Source organism: Desmodus rotundus, chromosome 6 (assembly GCF_022682495.2).
Source record: "Desmodus rotundus isolate HL8 chromosome 6, HLdesRot8A.1, whole genome shotgun sequence".
Classification (NCBI taxonomy): Eukaryota; Metazoa; Chordata; class Mammalia; order Chiroptera; family Phyllostomidae; genus Desmodus; species Desmodus rotundus.
This window is the reverse complement of record NC_071392.1, coordinates 10,763,856-10,786,214: the sequence shown is the minus strand read 5'-3', so window position 1 is coordinate 10,786,214 and position 22,359 is coordinate 10,763,856. Positions and strand designations below refer to the sequence as shown.

At 44.5% G+C, this 22,359-nt stretch overlaps 1 protein-coding gene across 1 annotated transcript in view; it reads right to left on the bottom strand.

Annotated features, from left to right (window-relative positions):
- Positions 1-3,754: 3,754 nt before the first annotated feature.
- Positions 3,755-22,359, bottom strand: part of CPVL (carboxypeptidase vitellogenic like) — a 101,164-nt gene continuing 82,559 nt past the window's right edge. The window contains exon 13 of the mRNA XM_024563115.3: positions 3,755-4,012. Coding sequence (XP_024418883.2) covers positions 3,908-4,012 — 105 coding nt within the window. The 3' untranslated portion in view covers positions 3,755-3,907. The remainder of the gene's footprint in view (positions 4,013-22,359) is intronic.

The following is a 22,359-nucleotide window of genomic DNA, read 5'->3' as shown; positions in this document are numbered from 1 at the left end:
ATAAAAATCAAAGTATACTTTGAAGATTGTCTCCTCTCCACCTATGCCTATAACCCAGTCCCTTCTCTCTGTCATTACTAGTCTCTCTCTCATCTTTCTAAAGACACTCTACTCTCCACAACATTTCTGTGTCTCTCTCCCTAGTCTCCCTTCCCTTCCTCCCTGCCTCCCTTCCTTCCTGCTTTCCTTCCTTCCTTCTAAATGAAAGCATACTATGTTGTTAGCACACAATATAAGGCCACTTAGATTTGGACTTTTTTGTCTTCTCAAACAGCACTCTCCAAACCTTTACGCCTACAACCTTACCATTAGAAAGTCGCGAAAGGCGTACCGAAAGTATCTAATTAATTATTCATTTATAAAGTATAATCATGCCCCAAGTAATATTTATATTATGAAATATTAGTCAAAATAGAAACTGTACAAGGATAAAATAAAGGTGAAATTTTAAATACTTAATTCTTTTAAAATTGTATTTTTTTGTAGTACAAAATATTTTGCTTTCTAAAAGAGGACTGTTAATATTTTTAATAGGATCAATGGGTTGAATATGCTTAGTCACGTTTGGAAAACCTGTGGTTACCCATTTGTGAAATAGCAATTCAAATGTTTTGTTCCATGTTTGCTTTATTTTGACGCTGGGTTTCAGATTCCATCAGAGCTGAAAGAGACACCTTACAGACATATGTGGATCCAAATGGAAGAAATACCTCATTTGCTGAGCTTTATTAACTCCCCAACTCATTTTTCTATCCCACCTATCTTTTATGCAAGGATGTTGAAATATTCCCCGACTTAAGGTATGTTTTTGTAATATGCTTACAGTAGATGGAAACATAGCTAAACATTTGTTTTCAAATGCTCTTGCTGTGGATTAATTTCTTTTGAAAAGACATTACTTTGTCACTAATTGTTAAAGGACCACTTCTACCTTGAAAGGACAGATAATGTGTTTACTTTTTTAAAAATACATGCTGGATGACATAACTAAAAATAGCTGCTCGCCAAGACAGAAATTGACAGCTCATCTGCAACATTTGTCTTTTTGTCAAAAAGGGAATGAGTGCCTCATTCCTGGGTTCCATAGCTCCTTTAAACACATTGCCCTGAGCTAGCCTGTGTGGTGCCAGAGACCTAGGTGGTCGTCCCATTGCATAGCAAAGTGTCAGAAAGATCCTCTTGGAAGGCTTTGTTTGTGAAGTTAATCACACCGATAACATCCTCTGGGCATGTGAACTGCAATTCTTGGCCATAAGCTGGACCTAGAGCCATGAGAAGCTGCCTCACCCCCCTCCTGACAACTGCCCCTCCTGTGTAACTTGTCTGCTTCCAGTAACAGCAGTCATGTGACAAATCCGTCTCAGGGCTGGGCCAAGGGAGGGCACCTGAACGGATGGATATTCCTGAGCATCTCATAGGGGGTGTGCACCCTGCTCGGAGAGTTCTACGCAAAGGACTCTCTCTGGTTAAACTCAAAAACTTGTTTTTCTTTAGCCTTTTTTTCTTTTACTTCTTTAAAGTAAGATACCTGCCAGATTCAGTGTTCACGGGGGCGTACCCTTACAGGAGTCAGCTAGGGTGGCCCTGGGAAGGCCTGGCAAGGGGACCTCCACCCCAACACCCCCAACACCTAGGGCCTGGGACAGAGAGATGACAAGAACAATATCAACGACTCCCACTTATGGAGTGATTGTTTCATGTCACTCTATGCTCAATCAATGAAATCGATTCTCTTTGTTCCCTGTAGTTATTTTCTATAACATCCTGCAAACCCTGAATTAAAGAATTCTGAACCATTGCTTCCAGGGGAAATACAGGATTTGGTTCCTACCAGCCACTGGTCACAACAGTTTTGTCAACCAGTCAATACAACACTATGTTTTGTGTGTATTTCTGCTTAAAAAAAACAACAACATTGACTTTATATTGACTCATTATCATGGAACTCACGGCCAGCTGCATTAGAACTTGCGCCCACTGGAAGATTATCTACTATATTTTCTTCATAAGGCACATCCCAGACTTCTTGATTTACAGATACTAGACAGCACTTCGGCTCTATGCTTAGGAGCCCTTTAAACAGCAAAATCACCAACGAAAAGCACAAACGTGAAAAATGTGGCACTAAATAGACCAAAAAGGGACACATTCCCAGTAGGAGACCTGCCGTGAAAAGGCGGAGCTCGGCCTCGTTGGCCCTCAGCTGACAGCGTGCACACAGGTGACTCCAAGCGCTCATCCCTCTGCACATGCTCCTGGTGACCCAAGCATTGATTTGGGGACTACAAGTAAATTTTCAGCAAGGAGGGGAATACATGCGTGGAATCCATGAACAATGAAGATCAACTACATCATTTCAAGGCATCTGTGTGGAATAGGTCCTGTTGCAGTGGCAGGGGAGCCCCAGCAATCCCTCTCCTGGCCACCTTCCCTGAGACTCTGGTGGGCTGTTACAGGGAAGTAACTTATCCAGAACAACCAGTGCGTGCATGACACGCGTGTGACTAAATCCCAGGTCTCGTGGCCACAGTTGGTGCCCTCTCTGCCACACGTTTATGGGGCCAAATGCCACTGTTTGAGCTTGCAGATGTGGCCCTATGTAGCAGTTCTTGCCTACTCCCCCCAACTCCAGTGTCTTCTCTGCAATAGTTAAAGTCTGCTTGTGACCGGACTGTTTGATCTGATGACATATAGTACGTGGGCCCAGTAAAAAATGTGAAAAAAGAAAAAAACCAAGGGCAGATCAAAACCTGAATGAAATAAGGCACAAAATGAGATATTAAAAGAACTCCATAAAATATTTGCAGCAAGGACAAGCATTGATTTTTTAAATTTAGTTCTCCAAAGAGCCAATTCGTAGATGGATACGATGAGACGGTAATGAGAGGGAAAAAGCCAAACACGCCGTAGAAGTTCAAAGATATGAGCACATGATGAGTAAATAGGAGAGATGTGCCAAGATGTGATATTTTAGTAGGGAATTTACTAATGTGGGCATGTTTTCAAATATGTATATGTTCATGCCAGGTTATCTCTCTCTCTCTTTTTTTTTTTTTTTGCTATTTCAATACTTATACAAAATTAGGTCATTGTTTATTTGGCTAAAAGAAGTACAGAATCCACAACCCAGATTAAAATGGCTCATGATGAATGTAGTTTACAGGCGGTTTGATAAACGTGTACACTTCAGATGAACCAACAAAGGTTAAAAAAAAGAAAGAAAGAAAGAGAAAGAAAGGGCAAAGATTCAGTATATTTTCTAACTAAGGTCTTCTGCTTATCATCAATTGTTGTATGATTACTTTTATATCTGAGATTTCTCTTTCAAAGAATTTCAGGCTACCTCTCATGTTAAGACTATCTACATTCCAAAGTCTTCCTCACCACTGTTATAACGTCACCGGTTCCTGCAGAGTGATGACTGAGCTGTTCTTATCTAATAACATTTAGCAAGCACCTGCCAATGTCTGGTCTGACAAAGTTCTGCTCTTTATACAGCAAGACGTGGTTACAGCTCTATTCATTCATTGTACTTTTTACATACTCTTAGGAGGAAATTTAAAATTCCTGTTCAAGGCCCCAGCATCCCACTTGTCCACATCTATCTTAATTCATGTCTCAGAATCCATTCTTCCCATCTTTTAAGTTAAAACTGTAAGTCTCACTCATGTGCCACATTTTCTTAAAGTTTCTTAAACTTTTCTGAAAGTTTCATTTCGTGATAAACCATCTCTCCCTCCAAATACGATCACACTTATAATTTCAAGGGTGATTTTTATTGATGAGCAACATTTTGCAGAGAGAAAAAAAGACAGTTTTCTTATTTATATGACATTTTCCATTTTGAAATTTTTCTTTTCAAAAATTCACACCCCTGATGTTCTCTTTGAGGAAAGCAGCTCATCCATCAGTACGGATCCCACCCCTTTTCATAAATGAATCGATTGATCATGTCAAAAGCTCTCAGAGGCTGGTCAAAGGGTAAAATGTCTCCTCCACCCCGAACGATGAGCTGCAAGAAGGACAACAAAAGAAAAATTGAAATTTTGAGAAATGCATAGTCTATTTTTTTTATTTTCTTCTTTTCACGGCTTATTTATTTATCTGTTGAAAGCTTTAATTCAGATTAAAGGATTCTGAAAGCTTGTGTGGATACGGAACATATTTTTTTCAACCCACGCCTTTGGACATGCCAATGTCTTGCTTTTGGCAGCTGTAGTAATAGCTACCTGAAGGTAGGAGAGTTTTGAAGTTGTGTAGTCATTTAATTTTACACAAAGTTGGGTTTATCATTAACTTGTATAAAACTGGAAAATTCCTTCTTGTCTTTTTCTGCTTGGGAGGGAGCTGTCGGCTCCCCTATGCTATGCTATAATTCTTACCTGGTTAGGCCCTGAGATGGAGGGGACCCATGGGGGGGGCCCAGGGCCCACCCCAGCTCAGCTCTGCCTGCAGCTGGGTGGAGGAATTTACCCAATTCCACCCTTCATTTAGCTGGTCCACTTGGCCCTCACACTGAGCTGTACTTTCCACGCCAGACTTTACCATTAATAAACAAAAAAATAAAACAACAAAACACCAACAAACAAAAAATCCTTGCCACCTGAAATTTTAACAGGCCTTTTTTTGAGCAGCATAGAGTTTTCCCAATTTCATTGTGAGCAATTTTCAAACATAGAGCAAATGTGAAGGATTTTCATATACACACCATTTACATTCTCTCCTTAACCCCCACTTTATTCATTTTCTCATACATGTATCCCACTATTTATGTATTAATCTATCTTACCTTTCTGATACATTTCAAAGTCATGTAGCAATATCAGTCCACTTTCCCCCCAAATTGTATGCAAAATGAACACACAGTGACATGCACTAGACTTAAGTGTAGACTGAGTTTGGATAGCAGTGGACACCTGTGTCCCCTCTCAGGGTACAGAACACGTTCTGAAGATACCTAGTGGAGGTGAGTTCAGACCCACACGTGCACCTGCAAGGGGTCCGCCCTTGTGCCGGGCTACCCACTGACAAAACCCGTCTCTGCTCTCCGGAAGCCTCTCGCTTCAGCAAATGTCCCAAGGAGAGGGCAAAGGGAAGCCTTCCCGATGCAGTTCCAGAGGGAAAGGATTGACACTGAGGGTCGCGAGGCCCTCCGCAAGAGGGACCAGAGTGGCCTGTGATGTCCCGTGGCACATGGAGAAGGGACAGGGGTCAGCAGTGGATGAGGTGAGTGAACACATGCAGGACAAGGGCCACATTCTGTGACTTCTAGCTGCCGAATCTCAACCAGCAACTAAAAATCACTTTGACAGGCCCTTCATAAGAGGTTGGGCTCATTTTATCTGCCTCAGCCTGCAGGGAACTGAGTCAGAAAAAAACCCAAATATATCACATAGTGTACTTATTATATCAACCTCCCCAACACCCACCATCTTGAGGTGGGTGGGATCGATGTGATTAGATGAATTTTACTTTGCAGCTCAGCTGTTCGACTTGTGCACAGCGCGAATGCAGAGAGCACGTTCACGTTGTCAGGTGAACAGCGTCGAGGCAATGGAGCTATTTGGAGCTATTAGGTAGCTTGTCTGAGTCACACAGCTGTAAGTGAGCAAATTAGCTAGAACCCTGGCTGCTGATGCAAACACCAGTGTTTTTAATCAAATCATTGTCCTTGTCCAATAACGCTTTACTCTTGGACCAAACTTTACAACTTAGTCACAGAACGGAACATTTCCCCACCTCTCAACAGCCCTCCGAGGTAGGCCAGGGGAGCAGACCACCGTCACAGACGTGATATTGGACTTACTCCCCACACGCCCTGGGAAACGCCTGCCCTGGGCTACACTCCACCGAAGGTCGCCTGTGCCCTGCTGCGGTGACCGTGGAGCCCGTCTACCACCAGTGTTGGAGCCTGCATCTGGAAACCCAACATGTCCCACTTTTCGTCACAGGCTGAGAGTAAACAGATGTGCGACCGGAGCCCCTGCAGCTGACTCTCACGGAAAACTGTTGCTGTCCCCACACTTCCAGGCTGGAATTCTCTTCCTGTGAGTTCCCATCCAAATCTCTGGCCTTAGCAAGAGTCTGATGTGTGATTTTTACGCAACTTCAGCTCAGTTGAGGACACAGTGAAGTTATGTTTGTGACAAAACCCAGCTGCTTCAACTGGAAATGAGTTTGGCAGCAATGGTCCAGCACAGCAATAAACTGAATACCCAAGACTTAAAGTCACTCTGTCTGCAGGACCAGAGCCACCGCTAATGGGAGGGGGGATAGCACAGTGTTTTACTGCCCGGGCTCAGGCAAGGGGGGCTGTGTGTCAGAGCGCAGGAGCAGGACTCCAGGCACCGCAAGCTATGTGACTTTGGGTAAGTAGCTTAACCTCTCTTAGCCCCTGTTTCCTTAACTATACAATAGGGAAAGAAGTATTTCCACTGGGGAGAGCTGTGAATTATGTGAGAGATTATTCTTCTAACAAGTATCTTTATTCGAGATTCAGCATTAAAATGCTTGTATCAACCACCCTTGAATATTGTGTTCCCATATTAGCATTAAAGATCTCGGGTTAAAGAGGTCGTTTAAGACTTGGACATGCATAAAAATACCTGAGCTTGTTCAAATGCGCTGCTGAACCCTATGCGTACAGGGTCCAGTCCTGAAGGTCTCAGGCAAGGCCTAAGAATTTGCGTTATTAACAGTTCCAAGGCAATGCTGATGCTGCTCTGCCCCAAGGACTACTCTTTCAGAACTACTGCTTAGAAGAGCTCTTTCTGTTCTGTGACAAGCCAGGCAACCCTCTATTTACTTTGAGGGAGGCTACAAATAGAAATTCATTTAACACTCACTTGTGACCTCACCTCAGTGTATTTCTTCCTGCTCATCTGCTCTCCTGGTATTCACACACACACATTAACACACATGCCTTTTAGGTCTCCGACAATCACGTGGTCAGGGAGAGAGGACATGGCTGAGTGTTATAATTCTTATTCTCAGTGACCTGCCTGACCCGGGTCCGATTCTGAGCTGCCACACGTAATGACCAAATGCCATCTCGAGGGTGTCATTCATGCTGGAAAGGAAAGCTCATTTAGCGCCAAAGTCTCCTTGCCACAGATTCTCAAAGTCTGTTCTCCCGCAGGTTCGCACACAGCATTTTACCAATATTACCCTCAAAAGTAAGTTTGTGAGTGCTGAAAAATACTCCCTTCTGTCACTTACAGCCACGCTGTTCGCCACTCATGAGCGAAGGGCACCCCACCCCCTTGTGCGGGCGTGTGACACAGCCAGGATTACATATGCAAATGTGCAGAGACTAACCTCCAGGCTCCCTGGGCGATAATGGCCTCATCACCAGAAACTGTATATTTGGGCTGTTTGCACACTAGAGCTGAAACCGCTGGACTCACGTGTTCCACATGTTCCAGGGGGTCACAGATGCGTTCGAATGTTGAAAAGGTTACAGAGAACACGTCAGAACTTCAATTCACTTTGTTCGTTAGAAAATTGCACAATTCTCCTGGGACTAGAAATGTGTGCTGCCCATAAAGCTTTCCCGGTTGGTTGTGGCATAGGCTCGAACCACGTGCCTTAGAGACAAATAATAAGCCCTCACGCAGTGGTCATCGTGCCATCATTTTCTGACTCTTTATGGCCAAAGGGGGGTTTTTTTTCCCTCAGAGAGTAGAGGAAGAGTGTAAGTTACAAGATTAGTGAATATAAAATTCATTGCAATACTTTTTCAGAAAGAAAGGATTATGATACATTCTTCGGGGGGGGGGGGAATACTTCTCTCCCAGGTGTCTTTTATTTCCATGCAGCGAGTCCTTCCTCCCCCTGGGAAAGTTCCCAAAGAAAGAAAGTAAGGAGGCAGCTTGAGTAGGAGCTCAGACCTCCATCAATGTGCTTGACTTCACTGTCAAGAGTGAGCATTACCCCTTCGGCCTGCCAACACCATGATCCACCCCGTTCTTTCCCTCCACCCCCTCTCAGCACCCGCAGTGCCAAACGCCCTCTCCTCCCCCACATAGAAGTGTCAAGCAAGCAAGATCTTACTTGTCTTAGCAGAATGGGAGAAAGCTGTCCTGCCTTTTTTCCTTTCTAAGAACCCACTTCACAACCAAAGGATTTGATGCAATGAAAGAGTAACCAAAACTTCACTTCCTCACGTCCGGTTTTATATTTGACATCCACAGGAGGATAAACAGCACAATCCAATCCATTAATGACCCTTGTTCAATGTCTTTATGATCTATATTTGTAGTTTCCTTTTGGAGGACAGAATGAGCGGGGAAGAGAGGGCCGGGGTTCCAGCGGCGGACGCTCTGGACCAGGGGTGCTCTGGGCCAGGGGTGCCGTGGGGACCTGGATCCCGACTCACTCACTGACTTCTGGGTAACACCGAATTGAGAGCCAGCTGACCTGTTGGAATTTTACTTCCTGCACACAGCAGCGCAGGGTGGCTTCGGCAGGGGTGTGCTTCGGTTCTCACACTTGCACACATCGCCGCCCCTCTCCACAGTCAGTGAGGTCATGTGGGTAGCTTGAACTCTGCCATGGGGGAGTGTTCCCACCATGGAAATTGACAAACACTGCAGATCAGCGCGTCCCCCTCCCTCCCAACCCCCTTCGTCCTCAGACCACTGGTTCTGTGACATTCCAACTCTCCTGGGGAAAGATGAAACATTTGGGCATTCTTTCTTTTTCTCAAAATAGATCAAAGAGACATTCACCCACGTGGGTAAATTATAAGATCCAAAGCTTTTCTGAAACCCTGGCTCAGGAAATCAGAAGAGCAGGAAGACCGGAAGGTCCTATCGCCTGTGTCCAATCCTGCAACCCCACTTGGTTCCAGTACGATTGGCAACAGTTGTTTCAAGGCCACACCACCAGGCCCTTCTGGGGGTGTTGGAGCCTGTGAGGCACTCCAGAGCTGGCCTGTCTGGGACCACTGACCAGACAGGGTGTCTACTCCTGACCCACAGCCTAACGGGACCCTGGACCCTCGCATGTCCCCAGGTCCCAGGAATTTAAAAATACAACACATGCCAAGGACACAACGTTTTCATGGTAACATTTGTTGAACGAAAACAAGCCACACACTGTTCACAACCAAAGCAAAGGTTGTGCAAAGCAAAAACCAGGCCCGTAGTTCCTCTGTTTCACCCCTCTGCCCATTTCTCTGCCCCACTCTACCCTCCACCTAGTTTGACATTCCCACATGAAATTCTGTGAATCTGGGTACACTTCTTTTTAAAAAAAAAAAGTGACTGTTTAAAAAGCAAACCCAATTCCCTCTTTGTTCCTCAAATACTATTAATTTTTTAAACCCATCTTCCACGTGTAGATAATACTTTAAATGTTAAGCTTCTTAGTTATTTATTCACTTCCCATAATGAAATCGTTCTCTGTTAAATTTCAATAGATTATTAAAAACCACTCAACAGCGAAGATAAAATTATGCACTATTGCCTAGCTGTTCTACCCCAGTAAATAGATCTGCTGTCCAATTTATGTTTTAAATAATACAATAAATTAGCTCCCTGAGTATTAGCTAAGTGCATATTTGGGTAGATTGATTTAGAAGCATTCTTTTTATGCTAATAAGTCTTCGCTAATGAAAAAGAGCCCCATGAACTAAGAGGACACTTGGCAAATAATCAGAGTAAAATTGGGAGCTGCTATTGTTTATTATTTCCTTTGTTTTCAGGAAGCAAGCTGTGTCCTTTTTTAAGAAAAGGAAAAATAATCCAAATACCAGGAATTCAATTTTTAAAAGGAGAAGACACTCCAGTCAGCAGCCCCTGAGACAATGAAAGTTTTACAACACCTTCCATAAATTGGTTTCCCAGAACGTTTTCCCTTATTCCTTTTATATGACGCAGAAAGGAAATAGTCTTCAGCTGACATAAACAATGCATCTTTTAGTTGGGAGGGGATTGTTTTGAACAACTCATTATCTTTGCATGTCTAGTCTATTTCCTAGAAGACATTGTGGTGTGTACAACTGGTGAGTGACAATGGCATTCCTTGTGAATTGTATTAAAACATACATACACGTACACACACAAACACACACAAAAGGAAGGGTGTAGGCAAAAGGCACGGGCCAGTTTGATTTTAATTCTAATTTGCTGAACATTTGCTGAGGGCTAGGAACTGTGCTAAAGGGTTTGCTACAACAGAAATCATATAGTATTCCTGTCCTCCCTAAGGAGTTCAGTGTCAGACAAGGGAGGAAGGCAACTAAAGAGTTAAAAGAAACCCCGGTGAGGTACCTGCAGTGGGGAAGTTACACAGAGAGATGCTAAGAAGGAGGTTTTCTGGGAGGAGGACTTCCTAGATGTGATGCTGGAGCTTAGCTTTGAGAGGCAAATGAAGGTTTTCCGGGCTGTCTGAGGAGCAGAAAGAACCTCCTGAGGAATAGGGAGGGAGTCCCATGGCAATCGCTGGCTGACAAAACAGCAGGTGTGTTTGGAATAATACAAGGTGTTTTTTCCCCTCCAAATTCTAATTGAGAGAAAGGGAGAGTGAGAGTTCAGGTTGGGGAAGGAAGCTGAGGCCGGATCAAACACCTTCACTCTTCTCGTGGAGATTGGATTTTATTCTGCAGCGAGCAGAGAGTAGGGGAGAGGTTTTAAACATGGGGAAAACACGGCCAGACTTGCATTTTGGAAAAAGCACAGAGAGGAGAGGAGACTGGAGAGGAGGGAGACTAGTTAAGACCGGCTAAGGAGGCTTTTTATAAAAGGCAAAACCTTTTAAACAACAACACAACTTACACCACACTTAGAGTGTTCTTGAAGAGCAGCTTTTAAAACTTGTGCCTTTTCTTAAAACACCACAGGGGCAACTGATTTACTTTAGAATTTATAATATGGGGTAGCCATCAGTTTTTTTAGTGTACCTAAAATGCTGCACTTTTTTTTTATTGGTTTGTATAAAATCTGTTTTTCTTTTTAAGCAATTCTTTGTGGTTTCTGTGTCGAGCACTAGGAAATGAATAAAGTCAGGCAGTGAGAAGGATGTTACAAAACAGATGTGAGAAATGCTAGCTAAGGAACTGGGGGAGTACTATTTGCCAATTACAATTTTTCTTAATTTTCTGGTCAGACTGACAGCAAAGCAACCGCTCAATAACTTCCCTTCCTTGTCATTTCAATAGAAAAGTAATGGAAGTGAGGGGACTTGTCCTATGTTGGAAAAAGATTCATGTTTTTCTCCCACATGGTCTAGGGCTTGCTTGCAAATCCATGATGTAAATTGAAATTGGTTTATTTTATTTAGTTGCTTCTCAGCCACTGTGGGTGAGGTAAGGTGCTGAAGGAAGACGTATCTGATTTTTTTTTTTTTTGAGCTGGATATTTTGGTAGCCAGCCTCAGCACAGGACATCCTGAAAGAAAAACGCATCTGCATAAACAAAGCAGCACCAACACTTAGACATGACTTGCTGACCTGTTCACGCCACCCTTGCACTGTGCCCACGTGGGTGCTAGTCTTTCAATCTGACGGTAGCCAGAGAAGAAGATGGGGAAGACAGCAAGAAAAAAAAAGGAAAACCATGAATGGTAGACATGGGAAAGGCCATTAAGCCCGCTTTCAACTTAATAAACCCAGGCGAAAGATGACAAGAGACAAGTCCAAGAGTTGGTGATGCAGTAGAATAACCAGAATTCTTATACTTTACTAGCTAGACTACATCAATTTGGAAAACAGTTTGGCCTTAGTGAATGAAGTTGAAGAAGCTCATCTTGTGAACTCCTCAATTCCACCTCTAGACATTATTCTTAGAGAAACGCTTATACACAGGCACAAGGAGACCAGTGCAAGAGAGTTCACAGCAGCCATATCTATAGTAGTCAAACAACTGGAAGCAACCCAAATGCCCAGGAGCAATGGAATGGATAGATGATATAATCACGCGATGGAATACTATGCAGCAACAAAAAAGAATGAGGTGCAACTGAACATATCAACTTGGTGAATTTCACAAAGCACAGAATAGCAAAAGCATTTTAAAGCAAAATACATACAGAGTAATCCCTTTCTCTAAAATTAAACAGGAGAAGTAAAATATTGTTTATGGAGATGTATATCTGTAGTAAAATTATTAATTTTTTAAATGGGAAAATGATGATAAAAACAAAATCCAGGACAGTGAGGAAAGGGGATGGAACTGGGGAGGGCAAACTCATGGTAATGTTGCATTTCCAAACCGGCCGGTAAGTGTAAGGGTGTTCACTCATCATTGTTTCATTTTACACAAGTATTATACATATTCTTTGGATATTATTCAATTTTTAATTAAAAAAATAAAAGAAAAACCACCTACTAATGCTGCCAAACTCACAAAAACAAATCTGTAAGAAATTCAACATGTTCCCTGTCATGCTTTTTTCTTCTGCTCAACACAGAGGTGATGAGATGGGCCATATGTCTAAAAACGGTAAGTGGGGAGGATGCAGAGAAGCAATTGAACAGAAACAAAGGCAAAAATGGGAAGTCCCCCTCTGGAAAGTAGCTCTAAGAAGACAGAGCTGGTGCCAGAATCTAAACCTTGGGACTCTGGTTGCTGCGTAAAAAAATAAATTTTAGGAACTAAAACAAACACCCACACCTCCACGCTGACAGCAGAAGAGCAAGTTGCCAAACATTTGAGGGATTTTTTTTTTTGCTTGATTGTTTCTTACTCTCTAAATCTAAACTCCCATATTCCTCTTCCTCCCTGTTTCCATATGTTAGAAGCTAAGTACAAATGGAAAAACAAAACCCAAAAGGCTGGGTGCTTCGTTTATTGTCAACAGGGATGGTTCCAATTATTGTTCACCCAGAAGGAACTCGGTGCTTCAGAAGCATCTCATTACTCCATTTAGCCACTTTTATTTGCTATTATTAGGCCGCCATGTAGCAAAATGTGGAACACCTTCCAAGCCCTCTATTTCTTCCACATCTCACCAAGAGAGTTTCCTTCTTACAGCGAAGCTAAAACCGGGTGCAATTACAGTAGTTGCATCCCTTTCTGATAAATAATATTTAGTCCATTTCATCATCTGAGCCTTTAAAACCCAGTATCTATTAGGGACTGTCTTAGAGGAAGAGCTTCCTGTCCTGTGAAAACAGATGAATGCTAGAAGTCAATCAAGGCAGTGGGAATAAATATTATATGTTACCAGGTGCCAGGTAGAGTGTCAAGTAATGTATAAGCATTATTTCAATTAACACTAACAGTGAATGCTCCCGTGAGAGAGGGAGGTACTCATATTATCCCCACTTCACAAGCGGGGAATCTCTGGAGAGTTTAAGGAACTTGCCCAAGGTCATGCAAACAGTAAGTGGTGGGACAGGCAGCAAATCCACATCTGTCATGGTAGCAGTCTCTTAGCCCCTGTGCTGCAATGTCCCTGGAGTGTGGTGATAGGAGAAGCAGTTAGACCTGCCAAGGTAATAAACTAGCACTAGAATGCAAGTCCACTGGATAGCTAAGCTCATCGCTTCTGCATCTGGAGTCACCAAAGGTGGTCTGTGGTTTGGGGTGAGGAGGGTCTATAATGAACAATTCAAATAGTCTGGCACACGGGTTCTTGGTCTTCTGTATGCCGTGGACCCCTCGGGCTGTTGTCTAGTGCAGCTCAGGGATGCCTCTCAGAATAACAGTTTTAAATATATTATAATATATATATATATTTAAATTATAAGTAAAATAGATCACACATGAAGCCATTACATTGAAATTATCAATACAGTAAAAATATATGATAAATAATATATATCTGAATGAACATATTCAATAAGAGCAAACAGGGGGTCAGACCACCACTGTGATTTTAAAGTAGCGATGGCCGTAAATGTTGTTTCAAGGTATTTGCAACAGCGTATGTATTTGATATGAAAATATTTCTGCTTTCTATTGGTGACAAAGTCAAAGGCACTACTAATGACACTGTGGGCCGTTGCCTACGCTCATAATGGCAGGAAACGCTAAATTTCATAATTCATAATGGAAGGAAATGCTGTTTTGGTTAGAGGTTAGTAAAAATAAAGCTGCAATCTTTTTTCCCTTCTAAGTTCACTGACCCCTTGAGTCCTAACCACAGGCCTTAACCCCAGGTTAAGAATCCTTCTTAAAAACCTAACCATCAGCTCACGGAGGTGCTAAGTTTATTCCTGAAAAGGCTTCAGTCTACACTGATGCATTTGAATTTTTGCTTTGATATGGAATTACTTGTAGCCGCCTATAACATCATTTGGTCAATTATCAATATCCAGAAACAAATAATAAGGAATAAATATCCAGAAGCACATTCACTGTGACTAGTGGGCCATGCCTTTGCTGAGAACCCCTCTGGACGGTGTTTACAGTAGACCCTGCTTGATCTAATTGTCTCTCTGTTGGAAAGCAACAGAGACACATTATGACCTAAGGACTTTGCCCACGAGGGCCACATCATTTCAGCGCAGTGCAGAAACTTGGCTGGGAAGAAGCAGCTAATGTTTTGAATAAATAAAGAGTTTTTCTCCCAGTCTAAATTACCCGTGGTCTATCGGTGTTTGGGGAGAACAAAGCCCACTTGTAACCCTACAATACATGACAGGGACTGAGGTCTAACACTGAGCGTCAGGTTTTGGCCGAAGATTTCAGCAAACCAGAGCCACACCGGGAGACACTGTGGACTAGGGACACTTTGCTCAGTGTGATGGTTCAGCTCAATGGCTGGTTTGTTAGAAGCAAAACTATGGTCTCAGGTTTCTGGTTGGCCTGAAAGTAAGTAAAATAGGTCAGGGTTTAGAAAACACTTTGGGCGTCAGGACGGAAATTTATTCAAACATAAGGCCCACAGGGTTCCTGCAAGATGAAGTCCATTTTAGTATCAGCAGAGAGACAAACCACACGACAGCGTAGGGTTCCCCAAAGCTGCCTACGAATTCCCCAAGACACCCAAACACCGCTGCTCAGGTCCTACTCCAGATGAAGAAAGTCAGAATATCTGGACACGGGGCCCAGGAATCTGCATTTGTAAGGGCTGAGACACACCGATTCAGGAAATGTAGTACATTAACAATGGTCCCAAATTCTTTGCCATTTTTCCCATCCAAATGCTGCTGGCCTTGCTCTAGGATTTGCTATGACCCAGAGAAAGCAATGGAAAAAATATTCTGGGACTTTGGAAGCCTGGCCTTCAAAGGACAAGCATCTCTTGCTTCTCATTTTAGGGGACCAGCTGCCATGCTGTGAAGGCCAGGCCAGGACACTGCATGGTTAGAGGCCATCCGGAGAGAGCCCTGGAGGGGAGGAGACCACCTCGCATGGCCCAGCTTCAGCCAAACTCTCAGCTGAATGCAGTTGCATGTGTGACCTCAGCCTGTGTCATCTGAATCAGAAGGACCACCTAGCTGAGCCCATTCCATCCACGTAATTGTGAGAAATAATGCATTGTTGGTGTTTAAGCCACTACATTTTGGTATGATTTCTTATTCCATCATAAGTAACTGAAAAAAAAAATATTTGCTGACAATGCTCTATTCTTTTTCCTTGAAAGATCTGTTGTTCTTATCTTGGAATCTTGGAATCCAAGGCTGGATTCATCTTGCTAATGCAGATAGGACACATAATTACACTGCTAGCTCAGGTGGAAGCTTACCTAATACAAACACAGGAAGATCAATATCCCATGTGGTCTTAGGTAAGCCCCCAGCTCCTGAGCTTGCAACTACATCAGCCGGTGGCCGTTGTGATAAACATGGAGATCCACCAGCAGATCCCCCTTCAAGGATGTCCTTGCTGCTCAGCTGTGGGGAGTTCCATCAGCAGAAGCCTCCAGCTGTCACCTCCTTCGGAGTCTGCCTCAGCTGCAGGGAGCAGTCTTTCCTAAGATGAGGCCTTCCCTGGGGCAGCCCGCACTTGGAGACTGAGAGAGGTGGGGATAGACGGGTCTGGTCGTTTTGACCTGATGTGAAACCCTGATGGAAAATACTCCCTCCGGAGCCCCCTGCAAGGTTGGCCAGGGCTCATGAGGCCGTATCACAGCTGGACACGGTTTCTGGTTGCCTCCTGTGCCAGTGCTGCTTCCCGCCCCCTCTTTCACAAGTGCCAATCACTAATGAACGTCTTGGGTCCCAGTCGTGGCCTCAATGCCTGCTTCTGGAGGCCCAGCCTGTGACTGCCACGGGGCTAGCAGGTGTTATTATTAGGGATGTGGGGTGTGGTTTTAATGGCTGTGTTCTGGTTCTCTGGCCCCAGTCTGACTCCCTTAAATGGACAGAAGAACTCTCCCCAGGTCTAGAAGATGGAGACAAAGAACCCACAAATCGGGACTTCTGTCTTTGTGGAAGGAAACAGGGCTGGGAAAGAGACGAAGATTCTGTTCAACAGTTTCTGTAACAAAGCCAAAACATTTCCCCAGGGAATTAGCTGCATTTGGTAATCATGGTCTCAAATCTGTCTAACAGTTACTTTCCTTCATTACATACTGTCTTAAATGCTCATTCCCTCCCAGCCAGTCACATTTATTGCTCTTTGCTCGCTCTGATTTTGTCAGTGCAATCATAGACTTGCTGAAGACCTTCCTGGAACTGTAATTTCCTTCAGAAATAGTTCACAATGCTCCCAAAGCTGTTTAAAATTCTACAAAAGTGAATTGTCAGCAGGAAGTCCAAGAAAGGCGGGGGGCCAGCTCTCTGTCATTCCCTCTGTGGATTATCCGTGGAAACACTCAAATCCTCATTGACCTTCCCTTCCGCTCAAAGCACCGTGGTTATCCTTTTCTCGGACTCTAGGTTGTGCATATTCAATGAAACACAATAAAGGTTATGTTAGTTTTAGAAAATCACAGCTAGGAATCTGGAGTTACGTTTTCTGTCTACATACCATATTTTCCCCATCCTCCTCCTCCTTGTATGCACCCCTCTTTATTTTAGGGGACAAATTATTCCATGTGGACTGGATGTGCTGCCAAAGATTGTGTACCACCAACACTCCACCCCAACAGTGTCACCACCACGTCATACAGATCCCAAGGGAAGACATGTGGCCCAGTTCTGGGCAACCAGAGTGTCCCACCCCTTACTGTAACTCCACTGCCCTCTCGGGTTCAAAGGCACCATGGTGCAGGGGAGAGGTCGGTTTGGGTTGCCAAACCTTAGATACGACTACTATTTGAAGCCTTAAGCAAGTTTCTCAGGGGAAACTTCCTCTTCTTCATTTACCAGTTAGTAAATTCAATCTTGTAATTTACAGGGGAGCTACTGTAACAGGGTGCAGCCAAGGGAGGTCCCCAAATAGGAATTTGTAACGGGGTCTAGAACTCGGTGTCCAGGAAATATTAGAAAAAAATATATATATAGGATGTCCTCACCCCCACAAGTCTGAGCTGGGGGATGGGACACAAGGAGCAGAGCCATTGAGAATTGTTTTGAATAGCAACAGTTTTGCAGGTAACCTCTAGAATGGTCATTTAACATATCTATAACCTTTAACTGGTTTCATATATATGTTAAACAGCTGTGGCCTGCTTTGAGCCAGGGGGATGGGAGTAACTTCAACCCAGGATGTAACTGGGAGGCAACTCCCCCTGGTTACAGTGCCTGCGTAAGAGCTTGGAGATGATTAGTTCCACACCCAGGGCCATGCCTGCCAGGACTTATTATGGCAGCCCAGTCAAGCTGGGGAAATATGGGAATGCTGGCAGCTGTGGCCAATTGTGGGAGGGTTTGGAAATGGTGTGGCAGAGGAAGATTGGCGCTGGGATTTCAACTCAGGCTCCGCAGCCAAGTGGCGTCTTTTTGGGACCACGCAGCTTGGGCAGAGAAGAACCACAGGCTTCTATTTCTTTTTCTGAGATACGGTACCCTGGACTGGGCGGAGGGGGAAGGAAGGACTGTGCGTTTGTGGGTATTCTCAATGAACACATTAAGTCATCACTCTTAAGTGTGTGTAACTCTTTAAAGAAATAATCCCTTTCCTTTTCACCAATCTCTGGCATTGAGAGACGTCTTTCCCTGGTGGTGGGCAAGGCAAACCTAGTACAGGGTGGGGGACCCCCAGAGCATAAGGGTGGGTCCATTTGAAAATAGTATATCTTTCACCCCCTGGGTCTGTTTTGTAACTACCAGAATTCCATACAATTGTGGGTGGAAAAGCGTCTGGCAAGCCACAGGCCAAGGGCTTGCCTTCCTTTGGCCTTCCCAACATCCCTGTGAAGCAACTGAGCTCGCTTAGGATTTACAGAACCAGAAACTGGCCTGAAGGTAGTAAGTGACATTCAAACCAGGTTTGTGTGACTGCACAGTCTGCCTTCCTCCGACACCGAATCACCTGCCATGGGTCATGACTCCCCCAATGGTCACGTTTTGAGGGGGACGGGCTCTCTCCCTTTGGTTCACCTGGATGTAACCTCTAGCTGAAGGTCTCATTCCTTTTGGAAACTCAGGAGAAAGCCTCCAAGGGGAGGGATGCAGAACCCAGGCCCAAGGGCTTCCTAAGCCAGGCCCAGTCAGGGTCCAGGTGTAGGTGCTCAGGGCGTGTGCCACAAGAACAGAAGGTGTTCTGCTGTGACCCCAGCAGCCAGGATCTCCCTGTGGACACCTAGCTAGCTGGTCAGTTGGTGTGTCCCCACAGGAAGCGCCATCTCTCAGACAGGAATCGATCCTCCAAATGGAACTGTCCAAAGCTCATCCCCCTGGCCTCTGTTTCAGAATCAAGCATCAAGAAAGCAGTCTCAGGAAGTAGGGTGGGAACCTTCTTCCCACACGCTCCTAACATGCTCCTGTTTCCCAGGGATCCTCCTCGCTGACCTCTCTCCACCCTGAATTCATCCTCTTGCTGACATTTTCAACCTCCTGAAGGACAACCTTGAAAATGTGCTTCAACCCCTCCCACCGTGACAAATACTGCATGCTTCCACTTCTAGGAGGTCCCTGGAGCAGTCAAACTCACAGACAGACAGTAGATGCTGGTTCCCCAGCTAGGGAGGGGGTTGGGGATTCAGTGTTTAATGGGGCGGAGTCTCAGTTTTGCAATATGAAAAGAGCTATGGAGAGGAATGGTGGGGATGATTGCACAAAAGTGTGTTTAATACCACCAAACGATGCACTCAAAGTGGCCAAGATGTTACATTTTATGTTTTGTGTTTACCACAGTAAAAAGAAAATTGAAAAGAAAACCCCCACAGCCTTCTGTGGCTCCACAGTGCTTACGTAATGAACACTCACCCCTTCTCCCACCATGGAGGCCCTATGATCCCTTTCCACTTTCCCTCCCTGCTTTTATGTCCAGGCTCCAGACTGGAGACCAGGTAACGCACTCTGCCCGTGTCCTGCCCCAAACGCTCTTCCTCCAGGGCTCTGCCCACCATGTTTTCTCTGTTCATCTTAGCCGATTTTAGCGTCTGTTCCTTTATTAATACCAGAAGTTCCCAGGTAAAGCCATAACTTTTCGTAACACTGGATGAGCCTGGCCTCACGGCCGACTAAGCTCTAGTGCCTTTCTGAAAACCGTGACACTCTGTCTACAGGAGGTCAGCTATGTGACCTCAGAGCTCGCCTAGATGTGAAGCACATTATTTCCCAGGCCTGCTGTAATTAATGCAGACTTGTATGCAGGTTCTGTTTTTAAATACATTAGCATACCGCCGCCAATCTGTCATTTCGGAGGTGGTGCCACTGTGGAACAGGAAACCACTGGGCTGGAAACCAGAAAGCCTGGAATCTCAGACATGAAATTGGTAGGAAACTTTGGGATGGTCACGTAACCTCTGGGTTTCAGTTTCCCCATCTGGAAAACTAGACCAAAAATTTGCTCCAGCTAAAGAATGTTATCTAGCTCAGGTAATGCACCCTGTAGTTGGTGAATAATCTCAATTGTTATCGATAATGAAAACACAATAAAAACACAAAGACTTCAACTGAAATTAGGAAAAGCAGACTTGTTGGATAGTAGGCAAGAGCCAAAACATCAGAAGCTCTACCCAGTAAGGTTTGATAAAAATGAAAACTGACCAGTGACTCAAACTTTTCTTTCAGTGGTTATATGGAAAATAATTTAAATAAAAATATTTTCAGGGACATAAAGACAGAAAAGTTTGAAATGGTTCCAATGCTATTGTCAGAAAAATTGAGCTTAATAAAGCTTGTTCTAGAAAAATGTTCTTAAAGTCATCAGTGTGGCTGGTATTGTGATTCCAGTGTTCCATTTCTGCACGCAGAGCCAACCCTTCCTTGGGGTTGAAATGATGACTCAGTGACGGAACAACAGACTGTCCTGCATTTCAAAAGCCATTACAACACCCAAAGAGATCCTGACAGCGACTCTGACGTTTGGAGAAGGACAGAGAAAGACTCTGAAAGAAGCAGCAAGGTGGACTTGACAGTGATGGCCATGGGCTGTCACCAGCCAAGGACAAAGAGGATGAGACCTCCGAGCTACACTATAGCACTATCAGGTTAGTGTATGTCTGTATATACGCATACACACACATATACACTTATACACACACACACCAGAGGCGGTACCATTAGGGGTGTGTGTGTGTATAGTAGGTGTGTGTATGTATCTATGCCTGCAAATACATACACTGAAGACCGCTATACTATTCTCTACTTCTTGCTAACTGAGCCCCTCTGGGCTTTAATAAAAAGTAGGTATTTCAGTTATTTCTTCAAGGATGTCTTAGAGAAAACTCAGTCCAAACCTGGCATGTTACGGATGAACAAACTGAGGCTCAGAAAAGGCCACTGCCCCAGGTGACGTCAAAAGGCCACGCCCAGTTCCTAGAATGCTACAGCGTCAAAGGCTTGGTACCTGTAGGCCAGGTCCGACCTGGGGCAGCGAACCACCCCCTCCCTTTGCCTGATCTCTGAGGGCCAGCTGTCGCTGCCTCTGGTTTTCCTGGGCATCGCTTGACAGGGTACGTGGGGATGCTTGTGCTCTCCCTCAAGCACCCTGCTGCTCCCGGGGAGAGCCGTCAGTCCTTTAATTGGACATTTTAAGTAACCATCCAAAGACAAGTCTACTTTGGTTTCGATTTTTAAATTAAGAGCTGTGGAGTTTGGCAGGGAGCGAGGTTTCCTGTTTGGCGCGCGTGCGCACACACACACACACACACGTCTGTTTTGTGTGTCTCAACGTTGAAAAGCGAGGCCATGGCTAAGGTTTGTTGTTTTCCTTATCGGATGCCTGACATTTGGACGGTGTCCCCCGTCCGAGCCGCACAGAGAATGCCTTTGTTAACTCCGGGGCTCTTTTCCCTCCTACATTCCACCCTCATCTCCACCCGCCGCCCCGCTCTCCGCTGAGTGTTACCGGGCAGGAGCTCCGCCAACATTTTAAAATCACCTACATAAAATGCAGATCCCTTGCCGCGTGGTGAAACCCTCCCTATCACAAACATATGTGGGCCTCGCTTCTCTTGTTACCCACTTTTTGGCAGCCAGGGAAGTGCCATTTCAGCTCTCAACGGGTTCTGCATTCACGAGAAGGGTCGGCGGGCTTTCTTGTGATATTGGCCACAAGTTTCTGAGTGGCGGCCAATCCCTTTTCTCACCTCGGGGACACACACAGCCACAGTCTGGTCTCCCAGGCTGATGCTCTGTGTACAGAGTTGAACAGGACACGCGCAATGCCAGGCACTGGAGTGCTCACAGGCTGGGCTGGGATGTCAACTTACAGGTGGCAGAGGTAGCCAACAAAGGACCTGTAGGACACGCTGAGTGTGCCCAAAGCCATCGTCCTCAGAAAGCAGTGCAACAGATGGGGGACAGGCGATGTGCCCACTGCTCCCTGGCCGCACAACATTCAAGTCTGCTGTTAATGGCCTAAATATGAGTGTTTCAACTTTCTCTGAAGAGTTGACTTTCAATCAAACATCTTCCCTGACCTTGACTTTTATCATTTATGGGTTGGCCAAAAAGTCTGTTTAGTTTTTTCCATAAAATAAAAGACACATTTTCATTTTCACCAATAACTTCGTTCTTTGGGTATTTGAGTATGTTGACTATCTCCCGCTATTGGCTTCTAGTGGGGAGAGGCCAGGGGTGCTGCTACACATCTGCCAATGCATAAGACAGCCTCACAGAGAAGAATTATTTGGCCAAAATGTCAATAGTACCAAGAAACTTTGCAAACCACTTTTAACACGTTCAATCAGTCACAGCACCTTCTCCATACACAGCACAAATCTTTTTTTGCGTTCAGTTGCATTTTTACTTTTCTTGAAATAATAAAGCATAATATGCCAAAAATGTTGCGTATTTTCTTCCATCTTCAATATTAAAATGCTGGCAGAAAAATGCACCAATCTTGATGTTTTCTAATAAAATGCACACTGATGTGACAGCTGACACAATACAGTCTAACAAAATTGTTTCCA